Source organism: Euphorbia lathyris, chromosome 2 (assembly GCF_963576675.1).
Source record: "Euphorbia lathyris chromosome 2, ddEupLath1.1, whole genome shotgun sequence".
Classification (NCBI taxonomy): Eukaryota; Viridiplantae; Streptophyta; class Magnoliopsida; order Malpighiales; family Euphorbiaceae; genus Euphorbia; species Euphorbia lathyris.
In genome coordinates, this window is record NC_088911.1 from 6546081 (window position 1) to 6565848 (window position 19768).

The 19768-nt window shown below is 36.5% G+C and overlaps 1 protein-coding gene across 1 annotated transcript; it reads right to left on the reverse strand.

The window, feature by feature from the left end:
• Window positions 1–2008: 2008 nt before the first annotated feature.
• On the reverse strand, window positions 2009–11507 carry LOC136220937 (protein transport protein SEC23 C). Its single transcript, XM_066008793.1, has 12 exons — window positions 10542–11507; window positions 10261–10434; window positions 9650–9811; window positions 8856–8998; window positions 7649–7724; window positions 7396–7571; window positions 7224–7305; window positions 6528–6605; window positions 6148–6309; window positions 5795–6058; window positions 4059–4163; window positions 2009–2447 (listed from the first exon to the last, which is right to left on the reverse strand). Exons 1-12 carry the CDS (start codon window positions 11262–11264, stop codon window positions 2304–2306), a joined length of 2289 nt encoding a protein of 762 aa, XP_065864865.1. The 5' UTR covers window positions 11265–11507; the 3' UTR covers window positions 2009–2303.
• Window positions 11508–19768: the final 8261 nt, after the last annotated feature.

Below are 19768 nucleotides of genomic sequence, written 5' to 3' on the forward strand. Positions count from 1 at the left end.
GCACATCACTTGAACATATGAGCTCATTAGTTTTCGCAGCCAAAACAGTAGAGTCGAACCAGCAAAGAGCAGTAACGGTAACCGACTGCATTTACATTAATCTCAAAGAATAATGTGACCATTGTAGGTGAATAGATTAATTTAAATAAATTTATATAGTCAATAGATACTTTAAATAAGTTTAGAGAGCTAACGAACATTCTGTAACTTCAAAAAATCAATTAGCTTTTTGAACCAAATTTAGGAGTCTCCAAAGATTAAAGATTCGATCTACCAAAAAAAAAGGGGGTAAATTAGAAACGTGATTTACAATATTTATCATATTTTCACACTTTGGTATACAATTTTAATTTTTGTAAAGAAAACTTTACATCCTTATAGTAACTTTTCACTTAAGTGTACAATAGATAAAATGACCCATCAACCTGCCACATCACTAATCATTAACTTATCTTGGATTCCTTCCTAAATTTCTGAAATGACTTTGTTTTTGTTTCGTGCAACTCGTTTTTTCCATGGTAAATTGTGTAAGATTTAATGCAAAATTGATGCGTTTTAGTAGGTTCATATGGTTCGAAATTCTTTTAGGCATATCTAAATTCAGTTGGTTTAATTCTTTCTATTGATATCTTTGTTGGAAATAAAAAAATTTGAGATCTTCCATATGGGTTCTGCATTATTCACTCTAGGGTTGTGCTTTACTGATTAATGCAAAAAATTTGTGTTTTATGTGTTAAATTTGTTTGCAATATAGATTAAAATTGAGATTAACTTAATTTCTTCAACTAATTCTACTTCAATTTCAACTAATTCTACTTCAATTTCTTAGAGTTGAGATTTTTATGCTTTTTCATATTGGTTTTGGTAATTTTTACCATGGGTTGTGATTTTGTTTTGTTAAGATGTTCATATTGGTTTTGGTAATTTTTATCATGGGTTGTGATTTTGTTTTGTTAAGATATTCATATTAGTTTTGTTAATTTAGTGCGGAAAGCATGTGGAATGCATTTAGTTCTGATTTATTTCAGTTTCAATTCATAAACCACGTAAAAGAGCCTTAAGCAGTAATAGTATAGAGAGAAAGGAAGAATTAGAGAAAGAGATGAGAGTTAGAGAAACGATGCTTAAAAAATGAAGAAAAGAAAAAATAAAGATGGAAATACATGGTTAAAGAAGATAGGTGAATCCCACTTTCATTAAAAAATCCATACAAAAATTAGTGATATATTAGATTGACTATAGTTGACAGTACACTAAAATGTAAAACATGTTAAAATGTCCAATATAATTTATCCAAAAAAGAGCATACACATTTTGCCTTTTTATTTATAATGCAAAAAGAGGCTAGAAGGAGAATCTAAAAGGACGGCTAATGATTAACCTACTCTAACTAAAGTAAATACAAGGATTTAGCCTTTAATCTATTTAATAGCCATGACATTTTATTCAATCACATTTAACCCCTGAAAATTGGTGAAATTTCAACATTTAGATAAAAACTTGATTTAGTCCTGTTTGTTTTTAATTTTCGGAACTGCTTTTTTGTCTTCTAAATCTAAACAGGAGACAAAAGACGTTTGGTAAAAAATCGAAACAACTGCTTTTTACACAAAAAGCAACTAATATCTGCTACGTATCAGGAAACAGAAACATGCAAAACAAACGAACCCTTAAAACTTAACAAAACCATTACTGATATTTTAACATAGAATTGACTTGACACGTCGCAGTCTTAAAATTTTATTTACCACATAAATTTTCTCTTATGAAAAAAATAATTAATTAAATTAAAAAAAAAAGAAATAACAAATCCCTAAACTAAAATCTATATATATCAATAGGATAACAATTAAATGTCCATCCAAATTCAGTGAAATTTTACTATTAGGATAGATCAGCGGTCAAATGTGACCTACTAATAGGTTATGGGTCAAATGACAAAATTGCAGATATATTGAGGGCCAAACGATTTAAGCCTAAATACAAAACAATATTATCACACTATCTATGAAAATGAGCCCAAAACCGAGGTTACATCACATTGACATATATAATCCAAAAGATTATTTTAATTTCCCAACCTAATGTCCACACACAAAGCATGACCTTGAAATGCCTCATCATTTCCATATATAATAACTGCTATGCTATGACTCTCATTAATATATCATGTCAAATTTCCTATTTTGCTTTTTCATAAATTTAAACTATAACCATATAAAAAAGAAAGCCTAAAATAAGCTGTACAGAAGATCATTTAAATCTACTCAAAATTGCTGCCCATAATATTATCATATCTGAATTCATTGAACTGTTAGTCTTTGGAGATGATCCAAAAACACCTCAAAGCTTACGTCATCTGTAAATATAACATCTCCTCCACCTGCAGCCGGGACATCGCTGTTGTACGTAGATGAAGGGTTTAATTTTGCTAGAAGAAAACGTGCCTGCAATAACCACTACGATTTTAGTTGCATTTTGAAAAAGAGACTGCCATTTGCAGAACTACAATCCAGAAAACTGTCGATAAGATAGCTAAAGATAAGGTCCAAATACTTAATGTTTTTTTTGCGGAAGTACAGATATACTCGTAATATAAGAAATTGTGAAATTTTGTCCTTAACGTTTTCAACTTGGCCCAATTTTGGGCTTAGGTAACAGAACTCATAGAACATGAGTCTCACCTAGACCCGGAGGCATGGGTAGGGCTGTAATCAAGCAAGCCCAGCTTTGGCCTCATGCTCGGCTCGTCTGAAAATTGACGAGCTCGAGCTCAACATCCTTGCTCGTGAACAGTTTGTTAATTCTGTTCATGAACTTAGCTCACGAATAGTCTTTCACACAAAACTATATAGTTTTGAAACCTAAACTACAGTGATTTTACATTTCCCCCTTTATAGAAATACTATTAAAAAAAAAAAGGGCGGCCCGGTCGCATTACGCGTCCCCGCTGAGCGAGGGTCCGGGGAGGGGTCCCACCACAAGGGTGTATTGGGGGCAAGCCTTCCCTTGCCAATTTAATTGGCAAGAGGCCGCTCCTAAGACTCGAACCCGTGACCTCTGGTCACACGGCAACAACGTTATAGAAATACTATTATTATTTAAAAAAGAAACTAAACCAACCTTGCTCACGAGCTTGTTCATGAACCTGTAACTGAACCTGCTCGCGAGCTTTCGAGCCGAGTTTCACCGTATTCAAGCTCGGCTCGTTTATAAATCGAACCGAACACAGTTGAGCTTTTATCGAGCCTCTCATGAACGGCTTGGCTCATTTAGAGCCCTAGGCATGGGGTGCATTGCAACCTGACCGTCAGGAACCATCCCCTATAGGGGTGGTTCTGCCCTTGCCAAACCCTCCATACGATGCTGATTGCACCCCAGCAGATTAAGGGTGTGCATCTTATTTTCTTTTTTTGCCCCAACCCAAGCCAAAATTGGGTTATTTTGGCCCAGGTAGAAGCAAATAAAAAAAGAAAATTAAGCCGAGTTTATTTTTTGCGCTCCAAACAGTCAAAGGTTGACTCCCCACTGCTTAGGTTCAAATTGCGCCATGTTAAAACATTGACAAAATTTTACTATTTTTAGGGGTATATCTACACTCCCAAAACCATTAGGGAAAATTTGGACCTTATCCCTAATTATAAATATAATAAGATTAATTATGGATCAAATTTGAGGGCGAGCCTTGGCGCAACGGTAAAAACGTTGTTGCCGTGTGACCAGAGGTCACGGGTTCGAGTCTTAGGAGCGGCCTCTTGCTAATTAAATTGGCAAGGGAAGGCTTGCCCCCAATACACCCTTGTGGTGGGACCCCTCCCCGGACCCTCGCTCAGCGGGGACGCGTAATGCGACCGGGCCGCCCTTTTTTTAATTATGGATCAAATTTATGTTTTCAAGGAATAACGAGAATGAGGGAACCGTGTTATGTCAAGCATCCTCAACATGTTGGTCAAACATAAATCAAATTATTATGCAAGCAAGAATTATAGAATAAGTCAACAGAGCTAAATTAATTCATTGTTTAACCACTGCAGATAGCAAGTTTGAAAGTTAATCACCTGTGAACCGTGTTGATCGCAAATGACCAAACGAGGGACGGGAAACCTTTCCTTGATTATTGCTTCTCCATCGTCGTGAGGAGCTTGCAGCAATTGGGCAAAAGCCTGCAAAAGAACACAGCAAGCAAAAACCAAGTATAAGAGAACGCTTTTTTTCATATTAGTAGCTAAGAACAAATTAATCAAGACAATTTCATCGAAAAAAGGTTAAAAGAGATTGAAGAGTTCTCTCTAAACAAGCCCTTAATCAAGAGATTGAAGGGTTCTCTCTATAAACAACAAACCCCCCCTTAAATTAACCAGAAAATCATATCTTCCCATTACTAGATCCTAAGCCTATATCACAAAGATTCTTGTTCAAAAAGCTGGTAAGACTTCATATTAGAGGATAATTTCGGTCCCTTCAACAACTTTTGCATTCTAACACTAAATTTAATATGGAATCCCAGTTAAACTTCCAACTATGCTTTATAAAAACATAAGAGCTCAATTAGACAATGTACACTGCGGGGATTGATTAGTATACCATCTAGTAAATTTCACTAGACCCTATGTTGCACGGACACGGGCATGGAAACAGACACGGGAAACGTTATTTCTAAAACATAAACTTCATAAAATAGCCTTCAAATAAAAACGGATACGAAACGCTACTAAAGAGAAGTGTGCATGTAACATAGACTAGACCTAAGGGAAAATTGTTACAGAATAGTAGAATAAATGAGATACATATCCAGGGGCAGAGGGACAGGGAGTCATAGAGGGTCCATCAACCCCCCACCCTGGGGAGAAATAAAGAAAAATTAGAATTACCAACATAATGTTTCGTCACCAAATGTATAATATTTGTCAGTAATTTCGTTATGTTCAACATCTGTAACGGATTTGGTATTAGACGGGTTCTGTGACAGAAATTTCCTTCACTGATGCTTCGTACTAACAAAAATCTGCGAGTTTTAACAAATTTTCATCCATTGACCACCCAAATATTTGTTTCTGACTCCGCCCCTCTACATATATGTAGATATCCTGTTGGTACTTTTCAGCTAAAAGATGGAACACCACTAAAATTGGGAGATCAGCTATATTTTAGCTAACTTTTAGCCTAGAAGCTAATTGATGTGAATATAAATTATCACCAAACAAAATGCCAATATAAATAGAATAGGGCATTAAGTTATTGAATATGTAATAGGAAACTCTTTTTTCAAAAACTGAATGGTATCACAGCTGATTGCTTCATAACCCCTATCCCTTCAAGGCCCAAGTCCTGATAGACTAACAATTTCATGATTAACAGAAGCATGTCATACCTCAATCTTCAACAAAAACTTAAACAAAGAGTTATTTCACCTTCTATTTGGTGTGATTGCTACATAACCCCTAAATCTGTTTAATATTTATACATTCCTATTATGAAACTGAATTATGATGTACTTGGATTTTACTCCTTTTACTGTTTAGTCATTCTAGTAGGAAAATAAAGTCTTTGTCATCAGGTTGACATGCAAAGACCAAGTTCCTAATGTAAAAATCAAGTAAAACAAGAAAAGAATAACTTAAGGACTGAACTTTTAGCCCCCAAGCTAACTAATTTGAACACTTGCTATTTTTATGCTTTATAATCATATTCAAGTCCGAGGATACAGGAGTTAGGAACCACTAATTATTATGATCCAACTTCAGCATATATACAGTAATTCACCCTTCTATTTTGAAGTCAAAAGGCATATTACCTGATGTTCCGGTTGATGATGGTAGCCAGCTTTTCGCCACTGTGCAATTGTTGCACCATGAAAAATAACAACAGTGAAATAAGAATCCAAAAGCAGGATCCTGTCAGCTGCAATGGCAGCGACATCAAGAAGAGCTGGCTCAGGTCCTGAATGAAATGAATAAGAAATCAATGAAGGTTGTATCATCACAACAGAATTGGCAACATTCTCTCGGTTTAGTATGACTCTGAAGTATGCCGTCTCATCAGGGCTGTTATTGAAGACCTGTGAATTTTAGAAATCAGAATTCACACGGATTTCAATAGAACTGCAGAATATTAAGCTATTGTTCTTAATAGATAATAACGATATACCTGGACAAATTGGGAACGCCGCAGATGAAACATAAACTGAGGGAATATTGAGAGACGTGGAGATAAGCTGAAAGAAGATGGATTGTCTTTTTGGTAATCTCCAAATCGTGAACATAGATGTATAAGAGCTTTATCAAGCCATCTTATTGGGTCAAATTCAGCCTGCATCAAGTTATGGATGCTTTAATTTACAAGGGTCCTTATGTCGGTTGTGCCTAGTGCAAGGTAAAATTTACTCGTAATTTTTGCTTATAGTCATACATGTGTCCACATGTGCGTGCGTGTGAAGTAGAGAGGGGGGGATAATTGATCATGCCTATACAAAAGATTTCAGCTATAAACATAAAATTTGAAGCATGGTGCAGCATATTGTTTGTTACCTCAATTTCCATCTTAAATGAAACTAGGCGTGCCATGGCTACAGCAGCTGCTTCTTGATCAAATCCAGCTATCAAATCCTACAAACAGATTGAATAGCAACAAAACAATCTATCACTGTTATCACATGAAGATTGAGAAAGATGCATATACTTTGAACAATCTATCAGTCCAAGTGAACTAGCTTATAGCAGCCCAACTCAACCTACAAATATTATCACCAATAGTTTTTTACCTCCTTAGATAAGTATGGGAGATGAAAACATTTAGTTTACAATATGTATGAAAATTATAGATAAGGGTGTGCTTTGGAGTAAACATTAGAAAAAACAGAAAGAAAGCCAGATGTATACCCTCATCCATGCTCTAGTTCCATGCCATATAAATTACTCAAGTAAAAAAAGAAAAATAAACAAAAGGAAAAGTTACCAACAATATTATAAAGTTAATTACATCATCAATTATTAATACACATATCAACAGCAGTAGTAGCTGTATTGTTTAATGAAAAAACTGTTGTAATTATCATCCATAAACCACAAGCTATTAGCTTCTTACTGAACCAAGGACAACCAGCTAGTCCTCTCTAAAAACTTTCACCTCATTTATCATTTAGAGTATAATGTACTTTTTCCCTATCACTTTTACAGAATAGATATAATGGAAATTTAAAACAGTAATGTAATACAAAAACTTGCCTGTATGCTTCCAGGTCCAGCGACCCATCTCCTGGATAGAGTTGTAACACGAAGTCTCATTTGACCACTACTATGCTGGTAACTGTAGCAAAATGTCAAATTATTTTCCATCTTAATCAAGCATTTAGCATGTAAATGATGATTAGAGAAAGCAGAAGTTTGGATTCCATACTAAGTCAAGAACTGGAAGTAAAATTGATTGCTTGCTGGTTGAACAGTAGCCTCTACAGCATCCTTCTTCACTATTTCGAACATTATACATACAGTCGTAGCTTTGTCGAGGCCACACATCTTCCATGCACTGGTATTCCCTTGGCCAATCACAGTATCAGAGCACAAAGGACTTTTCTGCATAAAATCATTCAGAAGTATACAGTAAAAAGAGTAGGAAGAGAGGGCATTGTGGTGCTTTAATATGTATATACCTTCTCAAGTGATGCACAAGGGCCAATTATGCCTTGAACTTTGATATCCTTTGAGCAATTTATCTCAAATATACCACTGTATGGATAATAGCAGGAAAAATAAATAAGATAATGCTTCATCTTGATTATCAGAAACATAAATGATCAAAAATTGAAGGAATGCAAGAGTAAATGTGGAAACAACCCTATAGTTAAAGTTTTTTCCATGGTAAATATTCTCACAAAACAGTTTCCAGTGTTAAGGGTACTTGGAAGCATAGAATGTCAAAATTTGAGAAACCAAAACCATTTTTAAGAAGACATGAACAATATCTTCGCAAAAAGCAAGTCATTTTCCACAAACTCATAAAGATGGAAGATCTCCATACAGTAACCACACAGAGCCATCGGAATTAGTAAACCCACAAGTCTTACCACTACCATCATTACTGATTTCTACTAGAACCACATCTTTTTCTGCATTACTCTAACTAACTAGAAATAGTGCATGAGGTACTGTCAGGTCTAAAAAGTTCCACAGAATTGCTCATTAAAATAAGATATTTTCAATGGCCCTGTTTGGCAAATAGCAGTTAGCTGATTACATTAGCTGATTACCTTGTTGGTTAGCTATTTGTGTAAATTGACAAATAAGGACATGGTAAAGCCTTCATTTGGGGCTAAAGGGTAGTAATTAGGGGTAAAAATGTCCTTCTGAAGAGATGGAGCAATAAGCTAATTGAAAAAGCTCCTAAAACCAGCTTTTTCAAAATTAGCTTTTTGGACCCAATAAACTCTTTCAAACCTCTCGTCACCAAACACCACTATTTAGGGTTTGACTAGTCAAAACCTCTAAAGTGGCTCAAACCTCTAATTTTACCCCAAAAAGCTCTTTACCAAACAGGGCCAATGTAAGATCAACTAACTAAAAATGATTGCCAATTGACTTTTCAGTATTTGCTAGCATGGAAGACTTTTTTCAACAGAAGACCAGTCAGTTTCCACAAAAGAAATGAAGCATATGCATCATTTTCCATTACGATTTTACAAAGATTACTCAAGGAAAATATTGCAATATCAAAATAAACAAAACTGAAAATCATATAGCCTCAAAAAGCCGAAAGGTATTAAGTAAAACTGAAAGTTTAAATGCAATGGGGGACTCAGAATCAAAGATGCAACTTCAGTTACAAATTTACAACAGTTACAGAGATTGATGAAGTCTTACTTCGATGATAATCCAAGGTCAGAATCACCCGATTGGAAAACACGTCTAAGTGAGTCCTTAAATACTGGATGGCCAAAGCTTTCTGCAAGTACAACAAGCCCACCAGTTTTTTCAACTGCAACTTTAATTTCAGCAACCCCCACCTATGAAGGAGAAACAATTGGTTTAGAAGCCATAGGAAGTATTCAATGAAGTAAGAATATGCAACTGAAACTGCACTGAACATATGCTTGAAAGAGAGAAGGCAACACATTGATCATGGGAATGTGATGAACTTATAGGTTTATGTTTATCAGCCTTAATAGTCCTTCAAAACCGAACTGACAAATTAACTAAATAGCAGAGTGGGAAGCAGACAACTAGATAAAAAAAAATGGCATATAAAAGAATGAAATACCTTCCCACCTAGAAATGAAATAAAGTAAAAGGCAGTCACTAAAATGGGCCATCCATAAAAAAAAGGGATAGGGAGGAGAAGCCTAGTAGTCAATGTCGTAGATAACAAATCCAAAAAGCAACAATATTAAAAGAATGCGAGGTAAGATGTAAGAGAGGATAGGATATTCCTGACCAATTTATGCTTTAAACACAAAAAGGCCGCTAGATCATGGCACTGATACTATCAGTTTGGATTTACATGAACTACAATCCATCATCCAGAAGTACTTTCCAGCCTCAGAATCCATAACATTCTCAAAACTAGAATCCTCCACATGTCCCCAGAAAATGTCACCAAATGATCATTGAGAAACAGCTGCAATAAGCTATATGCTCATTTATAAGTTGAACATTACCTGGTCAAGGGCACATGCAAAAAGATCAAGTACATGGCCCTGATGCACAAGCTGCTTCGCAAGTCCTTCATAGAATCTCACAGCTCTATGATAATGAGGAGCAGAATCTTTGTCCAGGTCCTTGTGAGAGCGAATTGGGTCTGAAAGATTCTTTGAGACAATCTACAAAAGATATTAAAAAACCACAACTCATTTAAATAAAAGACGAAGTCCAATAGCGTAGCTGTAGAAATGAACATAAGAACAGAAAGACTAAATAGACAAGGCCTCTCTCGTATATAGGAAAATGAGTTTGAATAATTAAATACCAGTTGAAAGGCCAATAATGTAAGGGAATAAGAAGGATAAAAGATAATGTGCCAAAGAGCAAAGAAATGTTCCGACCAGTAGAACAACATGATAAAACCATCCAGCAGATTTGACTACGGGTGTAAATAAGACAGGGCAAGCACCATGCACAAAAATTTGGATGCGGAAACAGTATAAGGCTTCAGATAATCAATCAGTGATGAGTGCCCAGATTAAATTACTGACACATATGTAGAATATAAGTGAGCTAAGCATAGAATTAAACAATTGTATAGCGTGTTAAGAAGAACAAGCTGTCTTACAGCACCAAGTCCTTCAGTGGATGGACCGCCAATGAATGCCATAATCCGAGCTCCGCACCCAGGAACACAAGCTCCTAACAAGCTGGCAGCCACACTGAGAGCGGTGCTGGTGCACCTGGTAGACCGCTGATCTTGTGGAACAGGCCAAGGATCTTTCTGTAGCTCCTCTAAAACCTTAAATATTTATTTATTTATTTTTGGTCAGAACAATAAAATAACTAAAATCACAAACAATAAACGAGAAAAAGAATAACACATTGAAATGAAATGTTTGTTAATACCGAATTGAGAGTAAATTCACAGTCAGCAGCAGGCAAGAGGAAACGGGAAATACTGTCGGACGAGAGACCGTCCCTGGCACCGGCAATGACACCAGTCGGAGGCTTAGGCTTCTTGAGAAAGAAACCCATCTGATCGAGAAGCTGATCCTTGGAGACATCCTTGGAGCCCTTGAATACGTAGGTTTTAGGGATCTGGCCAAAGCCTAGCTCGTGAACATGAACTAACGTCCCAAAAGTGATGAGGCCAACAAGAGAATTATCTGGAAGAAGATCGATAGCCTGAGACAAAGCCGACTTGAGGAACGCCATTTCCTCCTCAATTATGCAAGTATCTATCACAAACATGAACACAGCAGAGTAAGAATTCTTCTCTCCCGGAGTTTCATACTCGATTGTGGTGTACTGCGGGAAGAGTTCCGCAGGGAGATTGTCATCGCTTATAGACGCGTAGTGAGTCGGGAAGTGATTGCGTTGAAAGCAGAAGGGGCAGATCCAGATCTTGGCAGCAAAATCGACGATTGAAAATGGATTGAGCACGGAACGGCAAGTGCGGCAACGGAGAGGAGAGTACGGAAGAACCGGCATGCTAGGGAAGGTCTTGATCGGAGTGTAGATTGCTGAAACCGGAACCACGCAGTTGCCGGCCTCTAGCTTCGTTCCCGGAAGCACGTTCCACGGCATTCTCACTCCATCTTGTGCTTCCAGGTCGAGGAATTCCGCCATTTCTCCTTAATTCCTTTGATCCTACAAGAGATTGGGATTTATTGAAGTGTATATCTGTTGTATTTGATTGGATTCGACTTTCGAGTAAATCTATGAGAGTGAAAAAGAGAGAATGGACTTCATGAACATTTACGAGAATCCTCTATTGAGGTTCTCACCATTGTTTCTTCCACTTTTTTTTCTCTCTTTCCACGAAAATGCTTACAGTAATTGTCGTCGTCGTCTTCTTCTTTGTAATTATTGTTTTTTTCTTTTTATTTTTGCGAGTGAGGTATGGACCGTGCGGTTAACTAAATACACTCTTAACTGTGATTGGTTGTTTTACGTGCATTTTTTTTTTATTTGTCTTTTTTATATTGAAAATAACATTTTTTTTCTTATTTATCTTTTTATATTAAAAATAATAGTTTTGTTCCGTATTTTAATAAAAAAAATTAGTTATCCCGATAAACTAGCAATTCTCTCCCTACATTTTTCCAACCTCCTTCGCTTGGTCGAACGATGCTCTCTTAACCTTCCAGCGATTACATTGATAACGCCCCTCAGGGTCCTCTCCTCACGATGCTTATTCTTCGGCTTCTTGACCTTGATGGCCTTCTTCAAAAACATGTCTAACTTTCCAGCTTCGGGCATTTTATTGAGCTCAGCTGCCAATTGTCTGCAATCTTCGGTAGTGCCCTCGCTCTTATGAAATTCACCATGCAGGCCATTGTGCCTTCGACCTGAAGATTTTAACTTCGGAGGGTACTGAATGTGTTGTTTATTGGTTTTAACCTCATTTCTAGAGGCATTCAAAGGTATGCAATTGCGATCTACATTTTTCTTAAACTTCTTCTGCTCCTCCTTATGTGCATTTTTTTTATTTGTCTTTTTTATATTGAAAATAACATTTTCTTTTCTTATTTATCTTTTTATATTAAAAATAATAGTTTTGGTCCGTATTTTAATAAAAAAAATTAGTTATCCCGATAAACTAGCAATTCTCTCCCTACATTTTTCCAACCTCCTTCGCTTGGCCGAACGATGCTCTCTTGGCCTTCCAGCGATTACATTGATAACGCCCCTCAGGGTCCTCTCCTCACGATGCTTATCCTTCGGCTTCTTGACCTTGATGGCCTTCTTCAAAAACATGTCTAACTTTCCAGCTTCGGGCATTTTATTGAGCTCAGCTGCCAATTGTCTGCAATCTTCGGTAGTGCCCTCGCTCTTATGAAATTCACCATGCAGGCCATTGTGCCTTCGACCTGAAGATTTTAACTTCGGAGGGTACTGAATGTGTTGTTTATTGGTTTTAACCTCATTTCTAGAGGCATTCAAAGGTATGCAATTGCGATCTACATTTTTCTTAAACTTCTTCTGCTCCTCCTTACGTGCATTTTTTTTATTTGTCTTTTTTATATTGAAAATAACATTTTCTTTTCTTATTTATCTTTTTATATTAAAAATAATAGTTTTGGTCCGTATTTTAATAAAAAAAATTAGTTATCCCGATAAACTAGCAATTCTCTCCCTACATTTTTCCAACCTCCTTCGCTTGGCCGAACGATGCTCTCTTGGCCTTCCAGCGATTACATTGATAACGCCCCTCAGGGTCCTCTCCTCACGATGCTTATCCTTCGGCTTCTTGACCTTGATGGCCTTCTTCAAAAACATGTCTAACTTTCCAGCTTCGGGCATTTTATTGAGCTCAGCTGCCAATTGTCTGCAATCTTCGGTAGTGCCCTCGCTCTTATGAAATTCACCATGCAGGCCATTGTGCCTTCGACCTGAAGATTTTAACTTCGGAGGGTACTGAATGTGTTGTTTATTGGTTTTAACCTCATTTCTAGAGGCATTCAAAGGTATGCAATTGCGATCTACATTTTTCTTAAACTTCTTCTGCTCCTCCTTACGTGCATTTTTTTTATTTGTCTTTTTTATATTGAAAATAACATTTTCTTTTCTTATTTATCTTTTTATATTAAAAATAATAGTTTTGGTCCGTATTTTAATAAAAAAAATTAGTTATCCCGATAAACTAGCAATTCTCTCCCTACATTTTTCCAACCTCCTTCGCTTGGCCGAACGATGCTCTCTTGGCCTTCCAGCGATTACATTGATAATGCCCCTCAGGGTCCTCTCCTCACGATGCTTATCCTTCGGCTTCTTGACCTTGATGGCCTTCTTCAAAAACATGTCTAACTTTCCAGCTTCGGGCATTTTATTGAGCTCAGCTGCCAATTGTCTGCAATCTTCGGTAGTGCCCTCGCTCTTATGAAATTCACCATGCAGGCCATTGTGCCTTCGACCTGAAGATTTTAACTTCGGAGGGTACTGAATGTGTTGTTTATTGGTTTTAACCTCATTTCTAGAGGCATTCAAAGGTATGCAATTGCGATCTACATTTTTCTTAAACTTCTTCTGCTCCTCCTTACGTGCATTTTTTTTATTTGTCTTTTTTATATTGAAAATAACATTTTCTTTTCTTATTTATCTTTTTATATTAAAAAAAATAGTTTTGGTCCGTATTTTAATAAAAAAAATTAGTTATCCCGATAAACTAGCAATTCTCTCCCTACATTTTTCCAACCTCCTTCGCTTGGCCGAACGATGCTCTCTTGGCCTTCCAGCGATTACATTGATAACGCCCCTCAGGGTCCTCTCCTCACGATGCTTATCCTTCGGCTTCTTGACCTTGATGGCCTTCTTCAAAAACATGTCTAACTTTCCAGCTTCGGGCATTTTATTGAGCTCAGCTGCCAATTGTCTGCAATCTTCGGTAGTGCCCTCGCTTTTATGAAATTCACCATGCAGGCCATTGTGCCTTCGACCTGAAGATTTTAACTTCGGAGGGTACTGAATGTGTTGTTTATTGGTTTTAACCTCATTTCTAGAGGCATTCAAAGGTATGCAATTGCGATCTACATTTTTCTTAAACTTCTTCTGCTCCTCCTTACGTGCATTTTTTTTATTTGTCTTTTTTATATTGAAAATAACATTTTCTTTTCTTATTTATCTTTTTATATTAAAAATAATAGTTTTGGTCCGTATTTTAATAAAAAAAATTAGTTATCCCGATAAACTAGCAATTCTCTCCCTACATTTTTCCAACCTCCTTCGCTTGGCCGAACGATGCTCTCTTGGCCTTCCAGCGATTACATTGATAATGCCCCTCAGGGTCCTCTCCTCACGATGCTTATCCTTCGGCTTCTTGACCTTGATGGCCTTCTTCAAAAACATGTCTAACTTTCCAGCTTCGGGCATTTTATTGAGCTCAGCTGCCAATTGTCTGCAATCTTCGGTAGTGCCCTCGCTCTTATGAAATTCACCATGCAGGCCATTGTGCCTTCGACCTGAAGATTTTAACTTCGGAGGGTACTGAATGTGTTGTTTATTGGTTTTAACCTCATTTCTAGAGGCATTCAAAGGTATGCAATTGCGATCTACATTTTTCTTAAACTTCTTCTGCTCCTCCTTACGTGCATTTTTTTTATTTGTCTTTTTTATATTGAAAATAACATTTTCTTTTCTTATTTATCTTTTTATATTAAAAAAAATAGTTTTGGTCCGTATTTTAATAAAAAAAATTAGTTATCCCGATAAACTAGCAATTCTCTCCCTACATTTTTCCAACCTCCTTCGCTTGGCCGAACGATGCTCTCTTGGCCTTCCAGCGATTACATTGATAACGCCCCTCAGGGTCCTCTCCTCACGATGCTTATCCTTCGGCTTCTTGACCTTGATGGCCTTCTTCAAAAACATGTCTAACTTTCCAGCTTCGGGCATTTTATTGAGCTCAGCTGCCAATTGTCTGCAATCTTCGGTAGTGCCCTCGCTCTTATGAAATTCACCATGCAGGCCATTGTGCCTTCGACCTGAAGATTTTAACTTCGGAGGGTACTGAATGTGTTGTTTATTAGTTTTAACCTCATTTCTAGAGGCATTCAAAGGTATGCAATTGCGATCTACATTTTTCTTAAACTTCTTCTGCTCCTCCTTACCTCAGTCACTCTTCCCCTTCTTAGGTTGATAAACCGAAGTCAATCTCTCCTTCAACAAAAGATTCAGGCGATGGCTACCCAATTTCACAAAGTCTATGTCTCTCCTCATTAAATTTGGAAACGTATGAGGCCTCCTGGTTGTCAGCTCTTTAGAAAGATCCTTGCTCCAACAATTGTCTGCCATAGCTTCAACGGCTGCTTCCACATTCAAATTCTTTATCTGGATTGCCACCCTTTGGAATCTTTCCACCCATTCCTTCAAATAGTCACTTGGATCTTGAACCAAGTAGTTCAGATCCTGCATAGTTTTACTTTCTGGAATAGAGGTTATAAAATGATCACAGAATTCTTGGGACATTTTCCTGAACGACCGAATAGATCCCGGCAACAACTGATCATACCAATACATCGTCGAATCTCTCAAGGTTGTTGCGAATAATCTGCACATGACTGCATCGGTGGCCGTAGTAGTCTGCAAGGCTATCTGAAAATTCTTGACGTGAAGAGTAGGATCAATCATCCCATTAATCTTTCAACACTGGATACTTAAATCCTCTTGGCGTCTTCTTGCTCATGATTTCCAAACTCAAAGGAGTTTCAGTTTCTATAGCCGCAGACCCCTTAGACTGGAAACCCTCCTTCTTCATAGCCTGTCGAAGCTCACTCATGATAAGATTCTGCATTTCTTCCTTTAAAGAAAGATCTTTTTGCTTCGCTAGCTCCCCATTACGAGGTTCAGAAGATTTCGATTCCTCCAGAGAATCATACCGATCGTATCTTCTTTTCTTCGGAGATCTTGCTCTCCCCCTAGCCGAAGGTCGTGGTCTGACAGGTGAGGGTGAATATCTCCTATACTGAGGACTATCATATCTTTCCTTTGATCTTCCTCTCCTCATTTCCGGCTGAGACTCTGCGGTACGATCCTTCCTCCTAGGACACGTCTTCACTGTATGATGCCTTGTGGGACACACAACAGAACTTCCTTCATCCTTATTCCTACCCCCCTTCATGGCCTCCAACAACTCCAAACACATGGCCTCCATCTGAGAAGCGTGCTCCGCCCTCAACAAATTCATGGATTCTTGGACAGAACCCATGTTGTAAATGAGTTGCTTTGTCAAATTACCCATGAAGTATCACTGCTAAGGCTCCAACAATCCTAGATAAGCCTCAATTTGGCGATCAAGGCCTGGGGTGATAAAGAGAGGGGGAATGGGTTGATTCCGAGAATCCAATAGGTCATGATTTATTGTAGCTGAAGAACTAGGAACACCACCTCCTCCCTAAGTGGGTAAAGTTGGAGATTGAACCATTAGCTGAACAATGGGTGGGGTAATTTGCTGGAAAAGAGGCTCAATTGTGGGCTGGACCACTGATGACTGAACAAAAACAATTATTTACGTGAAAGTTCCATGATCACCGCACTAAAATGTTACCGTCGTTTCGTAACTTGTTTCCACGATCAAGATTCTGGTCACTTGTAAACACAAGAATCGTTAGAAAAGGGACCGGAGACCGACGAATCCTCTTCGATGGTAAAGTCAGTTGATAACACTTGGAGTCCATCATTCTTATTGGTCCACGTGTCCTTAGATATACCTTTTGACTGATTACCTTCGGTCGTACTGAGATGACCGAAGGATGGTTCCGGTCAGCGTCCGAACTCCTCCTAAAGGCTCTTTATATTGGGCCAAGGCTCATCTGAATATTATAATTCATAGTGGGCCCACTTGTTATGAGCCCAAATGAATTAATACTATAACACCTTCCACCATAGCAAAATATCAAAGTTTGTGGAGTCATTTTGCAATTATTAATATAAATTCAAGTATAGATTTCCTAGCATCGGTACCATCACCCTCAATTCTTTGCTTCTTATACATACTTTTATAGAAATGTCTTAGCACTTGCTTTAATATAAAATGAAATCAATTAATATATATTATAAAAGAAATACATGCAGGTTGTAGTTCGGTTAGCAAGGCAAATTGAGTTTCTGAAAAAAAAAACTCAAATTTGATTCCAACTATATAAAGTTGCTTCTTTAATAAGGATTGCTTCTCTAGGGGTATATGGGTGATTTTGTTAAAGTAGAAAACACAAGTAGCTTATGCTTTACAGGTGTACTTGAATATGGTACATGCAAAGTTTGACGCAAATGTTAAAGTCATCAAGACTTGTAACGGAAATGAGTTTGTGAATCAAACTTGCTTATAGTTATTTCCAAAACTTGTGTTTATACTTCACAACAGAATCGAGTTTTAGAGAAAAAGCAAAAACACATTCCATTATGGTCAGATCCTTATTATTTTAATTTTGGGGAGATCCCATTATGATGGTTCAACATATCATTAATGTATTTCCCACATGATTATATCATTTGGTCAGTCCATATGAAAGATAATTTAGTAAGAAGCCACACTATGATATGTTTCATGTGTATGGCTACAAGCGATACTATACAAATTTATTTCCTTCCAAAGGCAAATTTGTCACGACATTTCCTAGTATATTTATAGGGTTTTTTAATAGTCAGAAAGGATATAAGATTTTTGATCTAGCTACCGAGAATATTGTACATGGATGCTACATTTCATGAAGAGTTTGTTTCCGTTTAAGGAGTCAATTACTAATGTTCACTATGATAATATTGAGAAATTTTTTTTGGGGAATCATGTTAGAATTTGTCTTCATATCCTTTGCCTTTTCCAAGTACTATGGTTCAAGTTAACTATATCTCCGAACAAAAAAAATATTATCTTCAAAGTGAATTTATCATATACAATATAAACCTATAAGCGAAATTGATAGGCACAAAGCCACTAGAGGAAAAAGGGTACAACTAGATGTTTGGGGTTGATTATTTTGAGAGTTTTAGTCTACTTGGTAAAATAGATGCAATAAAGCACCTTTTAGCTATTCGAGTAACTCATAAGTGGCATATACATCATATTAATATGATGTGAATAATGCTTATTTGCATGGAACATTGATGAAGAGATGCTTATTAACGCAAAAAAGGTTTGGGAGGAAGAATGGTTAAATCAATAAAGAAATTCACAACTTATAAGAATTGATAAAATCCCCAAATCTTGGGTATAAATCCTAATTTCTTATAAAGAGAAAGGAGCTCTGAAGTTTCATGGATATATTTGATAAAATTTGGCTACATAAGTTAATATTTGTGATTTCGAAAGTTTTTTTTTTTTTTTTGCCCTTTAGTTAATGTATAAGCAGATTAGTAAGATGTAACAATCGATATTTTGGATATCTTTTATTTCTGATGTAAAATCGTGATGAATGTTTTTTTTTTTGTTCAGGGGTTATTTGTTCCAGAAACGCAATTGGATGAGCTATTTGTTTTAATTGAGTAACTTTAAGGGTTATTTGTTCCAAATAAGTAAGTTCATGAGGTTAGTTGTCACATCACAACTCCAATGGTTAAACTCTATAACCACTCAATCATAATAGACTCACCAATCACTAAGGATCCACCAATTAATTAAACCAATCATAATTGATCCACCAATTAATTAAACCAATCATATTATTTTAAAAATAAAAATATATATATATAAAAATAAGCAAAAGCTCAATAAACATTGAGTGGTTGATAATGATTACTTTTTATCATACTCTCTCCAATGGGAGAGTATGATACAATGGAGTATATTGAGTGGTTTATTATACCTCATTGGAGATGCTCTAAGTTCGGAGTCAGTTATAGTATTGAGACAACTTGAAGGACTAAGAAGGTATTAAGTCCTTGATGACCAAATTAGTAAGTTGTGAACATTTAATTCTGTTAAAAATACGTTATTAACTTCATCTATATTTGAAATTATTTAAAAAAAAAAATTTTACAGTTTGAATTAAAATTTGTACAGTTTTCCTATAGACACATTACACATCCGAAACTGCTTTCAAATAGTTAAAAAAGTACAAATTTTGAATACAGGTACAATGAATAACAATCTGTTAACCGAATTTTATGTTCAAAACTTACTAATTTAGTCATCAATGGTTTAATGAGACAAAAAATAAATGATCAGGGACTTAATATATTCAAATAAAAGATCAAAAGCTTAATGAACCAAAAAATGAAAAATCAGACGTAAAATGATGCTTTTTGCCAAATAGATATAATGGTATATTTGCAATTTAATTGATGGAAATATTGTAAAAAACTAAAATAAAATAAGAAGGGCATTCCACCACGTATCTAATTGGAAGAATAAAATCTAAAGGGGGAGAAAGTTTGGTTAGGCGTGAATATGCCTACAAAATCACATTGGGTCGTTGACCCATATTTGGGTTGCACGATCCAAAGGATCTAGCTGGTCCTTGAAACAATGATCCAAAGTTTAGGCCCCGGACTCAAGGGCTCAATTTGTCCGTTCGCTACATTTTTTACCCTTGATGTGTAACATGGAAGACCAAGTACTTAATATAAAAACTCATTCGGATGACTTATATACTTCCCCATTGCATCTGTTTGAGTCCACTGGACTCGATTCCTTTTAA

Coding starts and splice junctions, on each gene's coding strand:
- LOC136220937 (XM_066008793.1), bottom strand. CDS start 11,264: ATGGCGGAATTCCTCGACCTGGAAGCACAAGATGGAGTGAGAATGCCG. Junction 8,999..9,649: donor TTGCATGTGCCCTTGACCAG/GTAATGTTCAAC, acceptor TCTCCTTCATAG/GTGGGGGTTGCTGAAATTAA. Junction 7,572..7,648: donor CTTGTGCATCACTTGAGAAG/GTATATACATAT, acceptor GATTTTATGCAG/AAAAGTCCTTTGTGCTCTGA.